This window comes from Hippocampus guttulatus, chromosome 16 (assembly GCF_054856545.1).
Source record: "Hippocampus guttulatus isolate MCC_2025c chromosome 16, RoL_Hgut_1.0, whole genome shotgun sequence".
Taxonomy (NCBI): Eukaryota; Metazoa; Chordata; class Actinopteri; order Syngnathiformes; family Syngnathidae; genus Hippocampus; species Hippocampus guttulatus.
This window is the reverse complement of record NC_141276.1, coordinates 11,332,456-11,351,404: the sequence shown is the minus strand read 5'-3', so window position 1 is coordinate 11,351,404 and position 18,949 is coordinate 11,332,456. Positions and strand designations below refer to the sequence as shown.

General features: G+C 43.3%; 2 protein-coding genes across 2 annotated transcripts in view; one reads left to right on the top strand and one right to left on the bottom strand.

The window, feature by feature from the left end:
* Positions 1 to 7,519, top strand: part of baiap2l1b (BAR/IMD domain containing adaptor protein 2 like 1b) — a 25,640-nt gene extending 18,121 nt beyond the window's left edge. Inside the window, exons 11-14 of the mRNA XM_086132292.1 lie at positions 1,543 to 1,605; positions 2,044 to 2,287; positions 5,205 to 5,251; positions 6,331 to 7,519. Of these exons, the coding sequence (XP_085988418.1) occupies positions 1,543 to 1,605; positions 2,044 to 2,287; positions 5,205 to 5,251; positions 6,331 to 6,403 (427 nt within the window). The 3' untranslated portion in view covers positions 6,404 to 7,519. The remainder of the gene's footprint in view (positions 1 to 1,542; positions 1,606 to 2,043; positions 2,288 to 5,204; positions 5,252 to 6,330) is intronic.
* On the bottom strand, positions 4,745 to 18,949 carry LOC147193144 (structural maintenance of chromosomes protein 6). Its single transcript, XM_086132291.1, has 27 exons — positions 18,819 to 18,949; positions 18,440 to 18,575; positions 17,570 to 17,705; positions 17,319 to 17,424; positions 16,441 to 16,577; positions 15,527 to 15,588; positions 15,375 to 15,455; positions 15,189 to 15,290; positions 14,779 to 14,898; positions 14,604 to 14,702; positions 14,394 to 14,540; positions 14,223 to 14,311; positions 13,987 to 14,151; positions 13,647 to 13,825; positions 12,479 to 12,680; positions 12,284 to 12,398; positions 11,202 to 11,362; positions 10,982 to 11,117; positions 10,804 to 10,884; positions 10,558 to 10,728; positions 9,794 to 9,931; positions 9,580 to 9,725; positions 9,021 to 9,146; positions 8,822 to 8,927; positions 8,587 to 8,739; positions 8,419 to 8,516; positions 4,745 to 8,043 (listed from the first exon to the last, which is right to left on the bottom strand). The coding sequence occupies exons 2-27, from the start codon at positions 18,554 to 18,556 to the stop codon at positions 7,956 to 7,958; spliced, it is 3,261 nt and encodes a 1,086-aa protein (XP_085988417.1). The 5' UTR covers positions 18,557 to 18,575; positions 18,819 to 18,949; the 3' UTR covers positions 4,745 to 7,955.

The following is an 18,949-nucleotide window of genomic DNA, read 5'->3' as shown; positions in this document are numbered from 1 at the left end:
TCAAGGTCTGAGATGAATCATAGCCAAACATTTAGAAGTAAAAAAAAAAATGGAGGTGTCAGTTATCAGCGTGCACCTTCTGACAAGGGTTTGTCTTTGAGACATTGTAGTTTCTTTCTTCTTTGTCTTTGGCACGGCTAATGTAACTGGGCAACTCACCTAGGCTACACAAACGCAAACAGAAGTGAAAAACTCGGCCACGCTGGAAACACACTGTACACTTCCCATGAACATGTATTTTCATCGAGTGTGCAAATATTGACACAGACGGAGGGAGTGGTGCAGTCGCCACAAACAGAGAAATCAGATGGACGAACAGGAGCAATGATGCATATAGTATTGGTTCACCCTAATAAAACAATAAAGCACAATTTGTACCTCCAGAATAATCTGGTCTCTTTGTTGTTGCCATGGTGACTTCAGATGGCCTATTTTAGTGGTCTACAACTGATAAAGAAGTTGGGATATTTGGTGTTCAGGATGAACTCAAACTGCTGCATAAGCTTGCCACCCAATTGAACTTCATTTGACCGTCTGCAAAAAATAAAAATAAAATATAAATTCATCCTGAAATTTCCCCCACCGCCCAATGTGCCCAACTTTTATTGAACAGCGTAAAATTGGTGGCTTAGCCCAAACATTTTGTGTTGTGTGAAAACGAGCATCTTGTTCAAAATGTTGTGGGGGTGTTTTTACTGTACAAGCTTTTCCAAGCACTAAATGATGAAGACATTGACCTGCAAAGTCTCAATTTGCGCAAAAGTGAAAAATAGATCCGATATCTGCACCAAAACAGGAAAAATCTGTTTGGAGCACAATGAATCTCCGCCACCGTGGTCGCTGCCTCTCCCCTGCACCATCACCAGTTCGCAAGGGGAGCGACCATCGTGTCTTGAGGTTGAGGCGATCGGGAGAGAGGGGGAACGGGTTGAGGAGGGGGGGGGGGGGGGGGGGGAATCGCCATCCTGGGGGCTATGTAGCGTGAGGGAGGGGGACGGGTCGCAACCCCGCCCCCGCACTTCGACCCCGTGGCCAGGGTCCACGGCAGCGCGGTGGCCGACGGTGGTGGTCCAGGGGGTCTGCAGCACCCGAGGTTGGACCGTGGGTGCGCCGGGCCCAGTGTTTTATTTTGAAGGGTGGGCATTCCTTCATAACCCATGGGGATGGTCGGCTTGGGGATCCGGTCCGCCACCTTGCTAGGCGCTTAACGCCAGGACTGCGGTGGATTTGTATACCGCCGGACGCGGTCCCGCGGGATTTTGCTGACCCGAAGGTCATTACCACTTCGCACCAACTCTCCAGTGATGGAAAGTCCTGTCAATTCGGCGTGGAGGCTCCCTTACGGACTTCACTGCGATCCACTAGGAATTGGCGACGGTTTGATCCGCACCTTTGAGCCTAGGGATCGCAGATCTTTTGCGAACTTTCAATGTACCTCCCTGACAGTCTCCCACTTTCATACATTGATCGGAAATATTTTGTGTTCACTCAAGTTGATGAGGCAGGAATGAAATACATCACGTGTCTTTTTCCTTCTTTCAGAAGGGGCTGGTTCCCTTCGTCATACTGCCGTGCATTCTCGGAGCCGCCCGCGAACAACAACAGGTAAGGAGACGCCGACGAACACACACACACACACACAGAAACAGGTTTCACATTGCAAGAAGCTATATTGTTAGCAGACCTTCCTTTAGTTTCCCAACAATAAAAATTTCTGTGTGGCGTATTAAAATGAATCGTATATTGCCAAAATGTCAACAGGCACTATCCATAAAAGAATAAAGAACAAAAGGCATTGAACAATGTGAATCAAAAAGATTAAATGGATGGAATTTAAAAGTTAGGTTCAACTGAACTGTACATAGGCAGAGATTCTGTGGCGTACCAATAACAAACGTTGACCACTTAACTGCACGTAGCACCAAATGGTGTGGGGGGGAAAAAAATCAAAACAATGCTTAACCTCCATTTTGTGCAGAATGGCTCCATGTACATTGAAAAGATGTGCTTTTTAACTGCAAATTCGTGGCCTACGTGACGCAGTGTGTCGGCGGCGCCGTACCGCAGCCGGAGCGTGGTCAACCTGCATCACCAGGACACGGAAACAGACGAGGCCACCATGATCCTCCCCCCGGAGGACTACGCCGACAGCCTGAAGCGCGCCGCCGTCAAGACCCACCACCCGTCATCCACCAACGCCGGCACCTTCGTCACCACCAACAATCACTGGCAGCACTCCCCCACGCCCTCCGCCGTCTCCTCATCATCATCATCTGATCACCACACGGTCAGTCTCCCGCTCACATTGCGCTGTTCATTTCTCAAGCTGGTAGACAAACTTTTCTCCATCACATTTTACGCTGACTGTAATGCTGCTTTGCCAGCAGTACAGCCGTATGGAGAAGTGGCAGTAAAACAGGCCATAATACAGATGTCAAGGGTACACCAATTCATTCAAAGGCATGTTGAATAGGAGTCAGCACACACACGCCACAATTTAAATTGCCTCTGATCAACCCCCAAATAAAGTTCAGATGATTCTGCTAATGCTGACTGCTACTTGGAACAGTTCATAATTTCCTCCGCTTTGACCAGAATTTGTTCCTCCTGTTGATCTTCAGTTATGTCTGCGGTCGCTGGGGGTCATCGTGTTTCTTTTTCTTCCACACGTTTGTAGTTTGAATGGTATCAGTTGATTGAACACATTCGGCTCATCAATCTATTTTGAGGAACATGCAAAGGCAGTCATTATTTACAGTTGTGTGCACAAAAGGCAGCATTGTTATTCCCTCTGTTGCCCAGTTACTGAGAAAAACACCAGCGACACAAGCTTAAATGCTTCAATGCATGCACGCCAACTGTGGCAGTCAGCACAGCTTACGCGGCCACAACCTTGAAGTCATTTTAGTTTTTCTATACCCATATCAAACATGGGCAGCATGATGCAGCGGTTGAAACGAATTATTATAATTATGTTCTATGGACATTTGAGGATTAGATATTTGAGGGATTGTTAAAACGGTTTCTCACATTAAAAAAAAAAACAGCAATGATTTAAATGTCATTATTGCCAAGAGGCAACAATTTCATGTTGCGTTTCATTCTGGAGTTTGGGTTGAACATGGCAGCATTTCTCTTCATGTTGTTGTGTTGTTGTTGTTGTTGCTTCACTGCACTGCTTCCCAGAACATGTTTGATCTTTGGGTCAATCAGAGTTAAAACCTCTGCGTTGCCATTTCAATCTAATCCGCCCCAGAGCCTTCACAATCGGTCGTGATGGAAAATAATGAGCATCTCTGCTGAGTATGATGTACTGTATTTTATTGGCATTGTGGTTGAGGACGGTGCTTGCTATAATGTCCTGTGGGACAACCTGAGGTGTTTGTTGAACACCTCTACACAGTTATTTTTGTCACGGGCCACTTCGTAGTTAGGCTTTGCTTGTAAACCCAAATTCTCTCATATTTCACAAATACAGCAAATTAATGACTAATCATAATTTTGTAATCAGAGACCATTTTTGTTCAAATATTACATTTCTTTTTAAAGAGGGTTGTAAACAAAAATTCTTGCAATAGCCAAATGCTTTTAAAAGTGAAGACAATTTGCAATTTTGGTATTTTAGAAAGAATTGAAATTGCTTTGGTGGGCCACATAAAATGATCTGGCAGGCCGGATCTGGCCCCCGGGCCTTGAGTTTGACACCAGTGATCTACACAAAAGAACATGAATAGAACAGGAGAACGTAGGGGTGTGGTTTCTCTGGAATGCGCCGTCATCAAGAGAAAAAAAAATGCAACCATGCTGGTTTGCTATCAGGAACGATCGGCACCAAACGGAAAGAATAACCTCAAGTGTGAATTTAGTGTGTCCCTGGGGAGAGTTGAAACGAGAAAGAATAATCTTCATGTTTCAGACAATTGAAATGGATTTTCAATCACATGTATGTGACATTCTGAAATGGACTCAGGGGGACATGCAAGTCCCACATGATTTTGAAATCGTTTTGCGCCAAAACTGTGCAAGCCGTTTTCTCTGTGCTTTGACTGCCATCTTTTGGTCACTGCTGAGTACTGCAGGTTGAATCTTCAACAATTTGGAATGAACAGAATGTGTCCAAACCTCGTGCACATTTAGAATTCCCAAGAGTCCTGTACCATAATCATTCAAACATAAAAACGGTGCCAAATTACAACTTGACCGGGAAGAATATTTCAATTTCCGAACACTATGTACATCTGGAATAAACCGGGTTTGACACTGCGTCAATCAAATGCCAAATCACCCAGAGGGTGAAAGCAAGTGAATTTTGATTCTTTATTTTATTTATTTATTTTTTGATAAAACTTGCTGTTGTTGATAGTACTGGCACAACACTAAATCTCAAATTTTAAGGTCAAATAGGACAGGGGCGAATTTGGACATTTTTTGTCCAAAAAAAGTGGCGCGGCCTCCTTCATTTGAACCTTTTATCTCCGGAACGATTGGGTCAATTTTCACCTAACCGCAGTTGTGGGAAAGGGAATTCAACAAGGATTCCAAATTTCTTTTTTGTTTATCAGCAATTAAGGAGTCAAAGTATCCATATGATCAGAATATTTACTGACAGTTCATCGAAAGCTGAATATTCAATCAACAAATGCAGCAAGTTTTATTAACACCAAAATTTTCTTGGTTAAATTTTTATTCTTTTTATATATAGTTTTTTGGGAGGGGGGTGATTTGGCATGGAATGACCCCACTGTATTCACAAAACGAATTTATTGATTTATTACAGTACATAACAATACTGGTATATATTTATATTGCCTGTCGTGGCTCTCAGTTGTAATCTTTGCATCTCTGAAAAACATGATTTTTCTTTTTAATGACTTTTTGTGGGGCGTTACTGAGCATTGTTTCATAAAAGTTCAAGACAGTTTCAATATTTTAGACAAGCAAATAATTTGTTGTAATAACTACCCTTTATGAAGTTAACACACAAAACAAGACTTCTGGGCCGACTTGCACTTCCAGACGGACAAGATTCCACACGCTGCCTTGTGTTGTCTTTCGCCACACAGAAATAAATGTTTACATAGTGTGTGTTTTTTTTGTTGTTGCGGTTTGTTTGTTTGTTTGTTTTTTTTAAGGGTGTTCCATGAAAAGTATTGGCTAATGTGTCGAGTGACTCAAAAGGAGTTTTGTCATTTCCCCCTCTACAGACCAACCAGACCAACGGCACCTCCAGACCGACACCTGCTTACCTGGCGTAAGTCAGCCGCTGTTGTTCCAAATTATTTACTTGTCTCTTTATCATTATTTAGGGCTTTTTTTACCATGCACCTATACCAAAGGTGTCAAACTCAAGGCCCCGGGGGCCAGATACCGGTCCACCACATCATTTTATGTGGCCCGCGAAACCAAATCTAACATGTCAACTTCTACGATGATTGCTAAAATCTGTACCAAGATTTCAACTTCTCATCTGTAATAAACAAGCGAGATATTGTAAGCATTTTCTTGTAATCAAACCCCTCATTACACGAACTTAACAATTGTTCAGTGATCCGTTTTTCCTGATTTCTTTGTTTTCACAGTCATAATGGCCTTCCAAGAGAAACGGTCACTACGATGTGGCCTGCCACAAAAATTAATTTGACACCCCTTACCAAGACTGTGCTTGGAATCATTCATTCATTCCAGAATCCCTATTAGAGACCCAAATAAGTCCACTAAAAATAACAAAAACTAAAAAAAACTCAAGATATAGGAGGGATTGAACAGTTACTAATTCATCTTGAGTCCATGCTAAGGGGATGATAGTTGAGTCGACGTCAACTAATTGGCATCACTGATCGATATTTTTTTTCAGTTGTTCACAAGCTGTGCGGGCGAAAGCAACACAAGGTGATCCAATTAAATTCAAACACCTTCGCAGCCTCACAGTCAGAAACTTCAAGAACTCTTAATACTAGTTAACATAACTACAGGATTGCTACGGTACTATAGTAATAATAATATATATATATATATTTTTTTTTTAAATCACAAAAAGTGGAATGTAGCATGGCAAGCGGTAATTGTTGCTGGAGTTCAAAGTTCCGGCCTGTCTGTGAGGCGGTGAAAGAAATTGCGTGGTGGAAGAGGATGAAGGCTGTTTTTGACATTCTCCATTCATTCTCACACTAAAGACGTTATCGATTGACTGGCGCTCATCCTCGTTTCATGGTCCAAGGAGACGCTGCGGTGTTACAAGTGCAGCTGATGTGAAAGCGCGATATGAATAAAGATACGTTTTATATATTTGTCGACGAGCTCACACACTGATCCTCGGTCTGCGTTTTCCAGGGGAGGCAACCCGTTTTCCACCGTGCGACTACGTCCGACCGTCACCAACGACCGCTCAGCCCCGGTCATCTGATCCGGGCTGAACTTTGAACATGCTGCGCACATGGAGGGTATTTGGGAGCTTTTACAGGACTGACACCCCCTCCGTTTCGACTCAAAAAGGTCTGTTTGCGGTGGTGACATTTGGGAAATAACCACATCCCAAGCATGCACATGTGGAGCCAGGAAAAAAAAATTGTACATTTTCGAAATTACCTTTGTAAGTTTTGTTCTATTGTTGTTGTTGCCATTAGGAACGGAGAGGGGCAGCTCACTTTAACCGTAGGCTCAACTAGTTTGGCACTAATAATCTTCATATCAAGGATCTTTCATTAATGCTCAGACACCTTTCTGGAAAACCGTTTGAGCATTTATTGTATTGTCTTGATATAAAGTTAAAAGTCCGTGTGGCAGTATGCTCTTTGTCATCACTAGTAAGACAATTCATCGCACAAGTTTACCAACCGGCACCTACTAGCGCTCAGTTAAACCTCACTAGTTAATGACTGCATTGCACTATGATCACTACCAGGCCAAATGTTTGGTGTGTTTTTTTTTTTTTTTAATTGTTTTCATGTTCAAAATAAATCTTCAAACCAAAATAGTATGCATGTTACGCACTAGTAGCCCTTGGACACTACTCACACCAAAATGCCCACAAGTAGTTTTGCTGCACCAGCAACATGTAGTTGCCCTATTCGTATTCCAAAGTTGTCCTATTAATTGTCTTACTAGTAAGGCCAAAGGATGTACTGTTTCAAATTCCTGTAGTGTTTTTTACGCTTGTTTTAAGTCATCATATTCAAAAAATATGTACTGTAGGACAGTGATTTTAATGGGGAATAAGTCTTGAAAGTTGTCATTTTCCCAGAATAAAGTTTAAATTTTACAAAACAAATGTCTCCATTGTTAAAGACAAAGCGTCATAAAAATGTCACACCATTTTTTTATCATTACTATTTTTATATATATTAAAAAAACTTTAGAATGTAATTTTATGACAGCTGTTTGGAAAGCAGTTTTTGCACCAAGAGATCAGTCATCATCCTAGATTAGATAGAAGAATCCACACTACTAAACCCATGCAAAATGTGAAAGTGCAAACCTTTATGTGCGCAGAAACAAATTTCAAATAAATCAATTTAAAGTGGGAAGTCCAAAAATTCTCTTTACAATGGGCCTTCATGAGCCTAAACACGGCATTCTGATTAGTCTTGGTGTCTGGAATATGAATTACAGAGCAAAAATCCACCTGTTTTTACACGTCTCAGGGGGCGGCTATGACATCAATGGTTGCTCAGAGCTCAGGTAAAGACCAATCATGGCTCACCTGTTTTCTGAGTTTGGTCATGTGACATTTGCAAGATGAGCCGTGACTGGTGATTACCTGAGTCTTGACAAAACAAAACAAAAAAAGCAGCAAAATGGCCACTCCCTGAAACGCAATATTACTACTGGAGCCGCATAGAAAATATTGTAAAGAAAATGTTGGGTCGACTTCCCCTTTGAGATATATTTTGGTCAACATATTTTTGAAAACAAATACTTGTTACTGAAGGGGAGGGGCTAGTGCTAGAACTTGCTCATTAGGATTTATCTTCCTCTTGGTTTTCTTGGCCTCTTTGCGGATCTTTGAGACGGAGGATGGTGAGGAGATCCGTTTCTGGAAGAGAACTTAAAGAGGAGAAGGAAAATAAAGGTACAATGTTTTTGTAAGAATGAAACTGTTCATTATAAAAATGTATGAATATAGCGAGGCTACTACAGTGATGCCTTGTGATTTTTCAAGATGCGTGCCTTCAGAGGATGATTATTTTTTATTTTATGTTTTGTCTTGTGAGCTAAACTCGGACATACGAGTTCTCTATGGTGGCATTTTGGCACATACTAAAAACAACAACAAAAATCTTCAAAATAGAGGCTTCAAGCTGTTGATTGCCAATTCCAGCCCTTGACGTGGAACCTTGGTGCTGTTGCTGTTATGTAACACTTGAGCAAAAATCATTAGGAGCCAAATAATCGAACGATATTGATGATATGAGCGCTTACCTCATGCTTTGTGGCGTGAGGAAGATAAACTGCCGGTAGCGTTGGCCATCGGCCACTTGCAGCATCATGTCCATTGAGATCCTCCGATTGACCATGTCCTAAATTCAACATCATAGCGCACTTTCAAGACGAGCTCTTCTCAGAGCACTGAAACAAAACGTGACGGACCATATAAACATCAAATTCATCCAGGCAGCGGAAGGGTGCCTCCGTGATGGCCCAGAGTGAGAGGACGAAGCACACTGTAGAGAAAGAGCGCTCTCCCCCCGAAAGGGAGCGCATGTTGACCCAATCGCGCTCGCTTCCTTTTCCAGGCTGCACCTATACCGGGATGAGGGAAAAAAAATGTTCTTGCCTCGGTTGCAGAAAAAATATTTTCAGGGGGTAAAGGGGGCATTCTCACAGAGATGGCGAGGGTCTCGTTCTTGTGGTCAAAGTTCATGGTCCCAGTGTAGCCTCTCTGCGCCAGCATGCTTCTGAAGTAATATTGGCAACGCGCCGACAGGAACCTGAAGTCAAGAAGGTGCGGCGACTTTAAAAGCAGTCGCAGTACTTGGGAGAAATAAGCGTGGGGGAGGGGGGGGGTTGCTTTCCTCGCTTACCTCCTCATGTCACCAAAAACCTTCAGTCTTCGATTCATCACTCTATCCAGGCTTTTGATAAACAGATTGAAGTTCTTCATCTGCTGTGCGGTGTTCTTGTACTTGGCCAGAGCATCACGGTACTCTCTGCAACGGTCAATACATTTCAGGGTCCGACAGAAACAGTGGCCCGATGGCCCGGGGCCACCACGTAACCATGTTGGGCAGTGAGAAATACAAGTGTTTGGTATTTTTTTTTAAAATATATATATAGCATGTAGATTTTTGGTTTCATCTGCACACTGCGCCGAAACAGGAGTGGATGAAGTCTATTATGCCATTCAAGATTTTGGAAGCTGTGGACCTCAGTCCAGGAAAAGATGGACAAGCGGCTGAAATTCAGTTTCTCTTGGGATTCTGCCTTTCACAATCTAAAGTATGTACAGTTGATAACAAAACTGTCCTTTGAGCGCGAATGGTTGTTTATATGTGCCATGGGATTGGCTGGCGAGCCAAATCGGCCGGCAGAGGCTCAAAATGGTGGGTGACGTGTTATTTGAGATTTCTGCATAAAAGGCACCTGATAATCTCCTCGCGGTCGCCCTCTTGCTCCTGCTGGGTGGTGATCTTCACCTTGAGGCGGCTGATCTCCGTGTCCAAGCTCCTGGCATTGCGCTCCACTTCAAGGCGCTCGGGCCAGATCTCTCTGGCTTTGGAAATGCTTACCTGCAACAGAATCCAACGAGGGGCAACCTGCTGAATCCTTCCGAAACGTACACCGTGGACGTTCCTACCTGAACTTCCTGCTCCTTCTTCTGCAACGTGGATTCCAGCTCCTGGATGCTTTGGAGATGGCTGTTGCGCTTGTCGTCGTAGTACTTTTTGTGATGCTTGCACTTCATCACCGCCTGGTCCACTTTGATCAGCTCCTCCTTTGCAATGACCGGGGTGGGGGGGGTTACGAAGCTTTTCATCACTTCATGCAACAAAGCTTGCGTAGGACCGCACCAGCCCGAGTCGGTGTGGAAAATTGACGTGTTGAAAATCAATTCATGGCCATGTGGACATTTTGCGCGATTTTCAGCCGGCGGCATAAAATTATCTAAAATTGTTGGCAACAACTTTTAGTGCATTATCGCCACATCCTGAAATGAAGTGTAACAATGCAACAATATTCAAATGATTTCCTGCAATTAGGGAACGGGGATTTGGGCTGCGAGTCCGAGCTCTAGTTTTAAAATACACACGTCGCACCTGAGTTGAAGTCGCAGGACCAACCAAACTATGAAAAAAAAGGGGGAATTTACAGTCCAAAAATTATCTACAATCAACCCATAAATGATTAATCCAATAAAAATTGTGTTGCATTATTAAACAATAATACTAAAATGTGCATGTGACATGCACAGTCGTCTCAAATACTGATGTGACGCATCATGTCCTCACATCAAATTGAATCGTTGACACGACAGCGATAATTACATGCCAATAGTGAGGGTTCACAATTGTCATCACGTGTTGCTCAGAAACCAATTTGAGAGCGTTGGAGGCACCTTACCTTGACAGCATCTACTTCCTCGGTGATGGTGTTGATGCGCTCCTTGTGCCGCTTGTACTCCTGCTCCGCTTTCTCATAGTTCTCCTTGAGCACCGACGTCTGGGCTTTTTCCTCCTCTGACTTTCTGATCTTGTTGGAGATCTTGGCGACAATCTCCTGAAGGTCCTCCTCCTGAAAAGTTGACAGTTAAGTCGAGCGGAGGGACTGCGCCCCCGGCGCTTGCCAACAGCGCACTCGGTAACCAACCAGCGGCTTGAGGTCCTCCAACTGAGGCTCTTCCAAATTCTGGAGGTCTGACAGCTCCAGTCGATACTTTGTGGCTTTGTCCTGTAATAAATGAGGAGTTCCACATTCATGATTACACTCAGCATAAATTAAATAACATTTCACAACAAAGTGAAAAAAAAAAAAAAAAAAGCAATACTTTGGCAATCTTTATTTCTGCATGGGCTTTCTTCTCCAGGCTCTCGTTCAGTTTGATGTCGTCGTCCAACCTCTTCATTTGTTGATGCAAGTTTGCTGCCTGCGCTTTTTGAGTCTCCAGCTCTCTTTTAAGATGTCTACAAAGCAAGGACGACAACGCGGCGTTGGTTAATACGCAACGCTTAACACGGGCGCCAATATTTCGCCTGGCAGATTTTCACCTGATCTCCTCCTCCACGTCCCCCGAGAGGCAGTTGGCTCGGGTCTGCTCGGCGGCGTAACAGCGGTTGGTGAAAACCTGATCGCCGTCCTTGGAGAAAGCCTGGTAGCAATTTGGGGGCGGGTGTCCGGACATCATCACGCGACAAGCCTCAGCGCGATTCTAAGGAGGAGCGCGCAAAAACACAGTCAACCAACCCAAAGTGGCGGAAACATTCAGAACAAGATACAGTAAACCCCGCCCCCACATATTCATGGTTCTTCATTTGCATACAGTATTTGCTGGAACATCTCTGTTCTGTGCAGAAAATCTGCTCTACTTGTTGTCCAAGACATTTCAAGTATTACTTTGGTACATCTGGTGGGATCTTGACTTCTTTCAGATTTACACAATGATAGTTTTTGTCTACATTTGTGAGGTCCTTGAATGCATATCTTAAGCCATCAAAAGTGAAGTGCTTCTGCTTCACAACTACTATCATTGATTTAATATTACCTTTAGAGGCCCGAACTTTGGAATAAATAGGATTTATTTCTGTAGCAAACAATATTTGAACAGTATGTCAAATTCTGACTTTGAAAAAGGTTATGAAAAATTGTCCCCCCCCCCCCCAAAAAAATCCTTCTGTCATTATTCTGGCATTTAGAAATAGAAATAACTAGTGCTGTCAAACGATTAAAATATTTAATCGCGATCAAATGTAAAATGTCAGTTAACTCTGAATTCGTCGTAATTAATCACAGATTTTTATCTATTCAAAATTTCCTTTGATTTCTTTTTCTCCTATTTTTCCCATTTTAACGCTCTCATCAACATGGAATCGTGGATCCGTTTTCTTTGTGCAAAATGCAAATAATTACTGAAACAACAATTTCGATTTTCAGTTTTACATTAACATTTTTCACTTGAAGCAGTTATTCAAACTTGGAGCACATTTTATTATTTTAGAGCAACGTAACATCGGCTGTGACGTGGTGCCGCATTAATCTCGCGCTCAAAATTAATCGAGTTAAAATTGTTTTAAATGAATGCAGATAATAACGCGTGAAACTGACAGCACTAGAAATAACATTGATACAGTACCTTGATGAGCAAAATGTTCTCAATGCCCCTTTGATCGATCAGACAATTGGCCACAACCGGGTCGTCGATTTCTAGAGTTTGAAGCACAGAGGGATATTCCGGGTGGTTCACAGCCCTAAATGAGACAAACCAAGTCAACCTCGACTCTGGATTTGTACATGTTCGCTGTTCAGTTCCGGCTGAAGCCTCCCACACCTCCTTCTTGTATCATGGACGTGTGGGAGAAACTTGCTGGTGATGATTGGAGGCCTGCGGCCGGACGGCAGGACTTTGGCCATGAGACCTTTCAACACTTTCTCATCATCGTAGTTGTCACAGGTGAAGGTCTGCAGCAGACTTTGTAAACACACCTCGATGGCGAGAGCCTGCTGCGGGTCTTTCAGCTTGATCAGATAACCTGCAGCGCAGACGTTTAATGGTTTAATAGCGGATTAAAAAAATCAAACTTTCACTCTTTTTTTTCTCTCCACTGTGACATAAAATCAGATACAATGGTACCTCTACTTATGAAATTAATTGTTTCTGGAAGAAAAGTAGAGGTGCGTTTTCCATGTAAATGCCCTAATCCGTTCCAAGTCCCCCCAAAATTCAGACAAATGTTTCCTAAAGCATAAAAATGCATCCAAATAAGTAACATGTTACAATTAGATTATTGCACAATAAATGAGAGTTGTGCAGAGTAAAGAATAAAAATGATGGTCATTTAACTTTTAACTGCATCCTCATCGTTTCTTGCCCTCTTTAGTTCATGTTCTCTCTCAGAAGTGTTTTTTGCCTGCCGTTTTGTAAAGAACTGATCCAAGGATGTTTGCTTTTGTCGGCTTGTAACAATCCTTTGAATATGTCCAAGGCAAACAGCATTGTGAGAAAACGCCCTACTGGTGAACAATTTTTCTGGATGATTCACATCTATATAAAACTATCGGAATGCCTTATGGCAAATAACGAGGACGCTGCAAAGACACATATCTCTCTATACACAAAGACACGTATGGTAGAGGTCCCTCTTAGCCAATGGGATGCCAGGAAGATGCTTGGTAGTAGCCAATGGCAGAGCAGCTGTAAGTATGTTGCGTTCAGGAAACTCGGAGCTGCAAGTAGCAGCCCATACTGGATTTTTACCTTTCGTATCTTGAAATTTCTTTCGTAACAAGAGGCAATATTTTCCTGTTGAGGCGTTTCGTAACTTGAAAATTCCGTATGAAGAGACGTTCGTAAGTAGAGGTACCACTGTATGGAGTATATGGAGTAAACTTTGCTTTCATCTGTATATCTTGAAGTGGTGGTATGTAAACTACGACCCGGGGGACCATTTGGCTCTCGCTATATTACAGGTGCATGGAATTATAGAGTCGAATATTACCCAGGGGCCCTCGAGGCTTGTGCTTGAATCGACCCTGCTTGTGAGCATCCTGGATGGCAGAGAGCAGCGCGGGCATGTGTTCGCCAAAGCGCCGCAGCTGATTGGATCGACTGCCTTCCATCGTCCACAAGCTCCGACTGTGGGCTTCCATGGAACTCTTCAGCGTATCGTGCTCTTGTCTGAAGGCACATCAAGAGGCAATCACAAACTGTTGCCATCTAAAAACACATCACCTGTTCATTGAGCCGAGGGGCAGCAGACACACTATTTCCACGATCGCAAGAGATTATTCCGATGTATAACTATGTTCATAGCTCTCCATTGACTTTTTTTTTCTTACCGTAACTTTCCATGTTCCTCCTTGGCACTCGTGCGGGCGCACTGATACTGGCCAATCTGTTGATCCTGAGTTGACATCCGGTGATTCAGATCTTCCAGGTGGCACTGGATGCGCTGCATGGTCTCGACCTTGGCCTGCCTCGCCGACCCCGTTGCCTGGTTGATGCTGGAAAGATGCGCAAAGTGAGAACCACCGGGAAGGGGAACGCGCTGGACGGTACCGTTTGTACATTGCACCTAAGCCGGAGATCATTTATCTTCGAGGACAGCTGAGCCTTGTCCTTCTCGAGGTCCCGCAGGTTAACCTGGCATCTGTGGACTGCAACCTGGAAAGAGGCGCGCAATTAAAGTCAACGCCTTGGACGACCATTGTGTTGAGACCGAAGAGGCTAAAGGACAACCGCTAACCTCGCTGGACTTAAACAGAGAATCGAGTCTCTGTGCCTCGGCCTTGAGCTCGGCACATTTGGGCTGCAGTTCCTGGGCCTGCTGTGTGACGCCTTCCAGCTGTTCCTGGATTTGTTTGTACTGCTTCTCGGCCTCCTTGACCTTGTTCTGGAAGCGGAGGCACGCTCTTCATGTGAACGAAACCGCTCGAGGCTTCTGTGGCGTTATTACCTTCCATTCGTTCACTTTGTCGTCATATTTCTGCGTGGATTGTTGATTGGCCTGTAGTTTCTCTCTCATTGGCTTGAGCTCCTTCTCCATCTCCATCACCTGCCAAAAAGCCAAAATGTCATTTTCAGATGTGGTCTCTCGACAAACTTTGTGATTCAAGAGCAAATGAGCTTACCAGAGCCCAGGCCATCTGCTTCTGTAACTCCTCCAGCTTGTTGCGCATCTCATCAATCGACGACAAGTTCTTGTAACGGTCCTCTCTCTCCATGTACTTTTGCTTCAGCTCTTTCAGATACTGTGACACACATTCAAACAAACGACGCCTGAAAGGTCCATTATGACCGCAATCCATTCTGAGCCGCCGGTTGGCTGACATGTTCTCATTTCCCATCACCCAAAAAAAAAAAAAACGCACAGGAAATCCATGTTAAGTTAATTTGAAATTAAAAAAGTATTTAACCGCTATAAGACTAAAATATTTTATTTTCCCTTTTTATAGCCTTTCAATAAATACGTTGTTCACGCATCATTTGTTTTAATGCCCAGCAATTTATGCCACTTATACCCTCCAAAAGCAATTGTTACCTCGCCGTGTTGCGCGACTTTATCTTCGGTCATATGCTTGGTGGCTTTGATGTGGATAAAGTCCTCTCTCATTTGTTCCAGTTGTGTGGCCTTCATAAAAAACTGTGCCAAAAAAAAAAAAAAAAGGGACAAGTGACGAAAACTCTCTCTTGAACACAGAAAACACAAACTTCAAGGAAAGCAAACCTTGTATTTGTCTGCCTCTCCTTTAGAGTGCAGGAAGTACTTGCTCATCTCCTGGGTGAGAACTGACACAGGATTGTTGACCTTAGGTAAGAAAAAAAGTCAGGTTGATCAACGCTCTCATACACGATATCCTTTATTTGTATAACTGCTACCTGAATATTAAAATTGTCCAGAATTGACGCAAGCTCCTCCTTTTTGGTTGAGATGATTTGACCTATAAAGAAAAACACAATTACAACTACAAAGAAGGGATAGCAGATTCTTTTGTGGAATGCATCTACTTCTCTGTTCCGGAAATCCCAGCAATATTGTGGAAATCTGCAGTTAACTCATTCACTCCCAAAGACGTTTTTAAACGTCTTTTCAGACTTGGTCCAGAATTGGCTGGTACTGAATGAGTTAATCGTGATGCGTTTTATTGTGTTTTTACAGTATACAATCTATAAAACACATACAGGAGGGCGTGAGAGCTGCTGTCAACCCTCGTTCACGCCCTGACACTCGCACACAGAATCGCTGACGTCACCCGCCACCCCACCAGGGCCCTGATTGCTATTATTTTAGTAGATTCTTCGGGACTCATTTATTTCATAGTTGTTCTCTCAAGTTATATTTAAAGGTGAGCTTTTCAAGGATTCAAGGGCTTTTTATTGCCGTGGCAACAGACGATTCCAGTATACGGCACGAAATATGATACGCAATGTTGCAGGTTTAGCCCAGTAAACGCAAGACTTGTGAAAATTAAACAACGAAAAAGGAGATACTTATCCGCGGTTTGATTTAGTGCAACGATGCAATGCAGCAAAGGTGCGGCAGATTGCCGAATAAAATTCCAAGAGGCTTGAATTTCAGATCGTTTCAAGGTCATTTTGTAGGTCGTACGTGTAGATATGGCAGTTTATTGGTCACATACAGACATTAACTACTGAGTCCCTTTGAAGTCAGTCGCTAATCTAAACAGCAGCACTGACACCTAAACGGTCTCGCAGATCAAGTGCGGCGACGGTATCAAACCTGACCGAACCGCGTGTGTTAGCGCTGTGTTTGAGTCTCAACTCAAGTTTACCGCTTTGACTCTTCAGCTTGTACGTTCTCACTCCATCGTGGGTGAGTCTCAAGTCTATGATGATGGACGGACCATACAGCTCAGGTTTGTAGGCGTCCTTCCCTTGGTTATGTAAGGTGATAGACACATCGGCCGAGCTGTGACAACCGAGAAATAATAATGAGCATCACGGTGTATTAATCTAATTGGGACTGCATGTGTGTGCCCCATTTCATGAAAACACACAAATACAATGGAACCTCCGAAGTGCAGGGTGTTACGACTTCCAAGTTGTTCTCATTTCAAGGTTGCAATGTCCCGTGCTGGTCAGGCCAAAATGGCATCAAATGTTTCTAAGTTTCAAAGAGAAGAAGATAGCTCCTCCAGCCAACACTGCGGTGTGCCGCTATATTCGGGGTCATTTAACATCAATCCCATAACAAGCCACATTAGGCAAAATGTGTTAGCACTGCAAGAATTGCCCAGTGATTTTTTTTTTTGTTCCCAAGCTCAAGGACATGAAAACCTTCATCAACAGGCACTGTTTTGAGTAACACATTGACATTCACTTCCAAATATGGCTAAGGAAAAAGAAAGAAAAAGAAATGAAGGAAAAAGTAAGTGTGGGAACAAAAAAGAGAGGCGAGACAGAAGGGAGAGGGAAAGAGCAAAACATGAATAGAGAGACATACGGAGATTACAAATCATTATTCAAATCAATCGGGTAAAAGTGAGCAGATGTGTCACTTGAAAATAAACTGTCACAAATTATAGTACAGACATTACATTAGAAGTGACCACTTGAACCTGCAGTGCAAATCCAACTTTCAAGCATCCATGCAGGGGATGTAGCAGAAAATATACTAGATTGCAAATTTTGATCAGGCCAAAGCCTTTACCTTTCACCTTCCTTGACAAAGCTCTTGAGGGATGATCCCCTGCTTGTGGCCTGCGCATTCCCGCCTAACGAAACAATGAGCGCTGTCAGAATGGCGCTCTTTCCACCTGCATGGAAAAAGGGCAGATTTCAAGCGGAATGACTAAAGAGATGGACAACAAGGAGCATTTCGCCTGAAAAAAAAAATACAATTAGGGTCAGGTGATTTTTAATAACCCACCGCCCCCCGCAAAAAAAATCTGTTCCACTCACTTCCATTGCGGCCGATGACAAAGTTGATGTTGGACCCAAAGGTGATGGGGCCGAGGAAAGAGTGGCACATGAAGTTCTTCAACGTGATGCTCTCCACTATGCCAGCGTCACTTGGCACCTCACCCACACTTTGCTCCTAAACAGGCAAACAAAGTTGTTTTGAATAACAATTACAGTATCGTATTTATATTTGACTTTAATTTAATCCCACTTGAAAGATGATGGATAAATTGGTGATAGTAGTAATACAGCTACGAAAACAGTTTATTTATTATGCGCAGCAATGACGAGGCATCATCTTTAGTAGATCAACCATAAGTAATTTTCCTATCTATCCATAGCATCCACCACTTCAGCAATCGTTGATTGTTGCTATCCGTCGGTGTCTTTTATCTTCATCAGCAGGTGTGTGATAAAAAGCCAAGTTTGACACACTTGTCTTTTAGGACATCCAACCACACAGCAAGATGTGACCATTTTATAAGATAACTGCTTATATAAATGGACATGGGACTGTACGCTTTACAGGAGCTTCAACGGGCGCAAATAGCTACAGGTATTTTGCCGTCCGTCAAGCGTTCCTACAAAAGCTGTGACGTATCACGCAAAAGGTGAATACACGCACCCGCGCGGGACCATACTTCCTGTAACACAAGCCACGTGACGTTGTTTTTTTTTGTGTGTGCGTGTGTGTACAAGTCACTCCTTTGTGCGCATAACGTATGTGTTGCATACCCATTAGTCGCATTTGTTTTTTGCAATGTGAACGAGTACACATTAAAAAAAAAGATTTTATTTAACCAAAGTAAATAAATAAATAAATAAAATTGGACGCCCTGCAGTGTGAACGTAGCCTCTGAACGTGTTTACCTGTGTACAACGTCGAGACTCTCCCTCTTCATCTTCATTTTCGTTTTCGTCATGCGGCTCGGACGCCAGCCGTTTGTGGGGTGTGAGGTTCACAGGACTACTTTTCCTTTTCGACATTCTGTGCTCTTTCTTTTACCTAAAAAGAGGGAGTAAGGAAAAGGCTGAGCTGCTGCTGGCTGCTCGCTGCCAGGCCATGAAACAGCGACATTGTCTCTAGTATTTAACTTGACAGCACATCACAAACAAACCCAACACGGTAGCGTTAGCATTCGCTAGCTATCAAACGTCCGGTGACAGCAAAAAGCGAGCAGTAGTTTGTTACCCGCTGAGATTATTCACGAGGTTTGGGTGACTTTCCGACTATACGGAGGTCGCGTACCTTACGTTCGAAAGACGTGACAGAAAACGAGTCAGTGAGCGGTGCAGGAGAAACAACTTGGTTTGCAAATCAAAATTCCAGCGCCAAGCGTTCTTATGGACATCTCGCGAGAGCACACAAGATCTCGCGCC

Coding starts and splice junctions, on each gene's coding strand:
- LOC147193144 (XM_086132291.1), bottom strand. CDS start 18,556: ATGTCGAAAAGGAAAAGTAGTCCTGTGAACCTCACACCCCACAAACGG. Junction 15,291..15,374: donor GAGAGGCAGACAAATACAAG/GTTTGCTTTCCT, acceptor TTTTTGGCACAG/TTTTTTATGAAGGCCACACA. Junction 9,147..9,579: donor GACCGCGAGGAGATTATCAG/GTGCCTTTTATG, acceptor TGACCGTTGCAG/AGAGTACCGTGATGCTCTGG.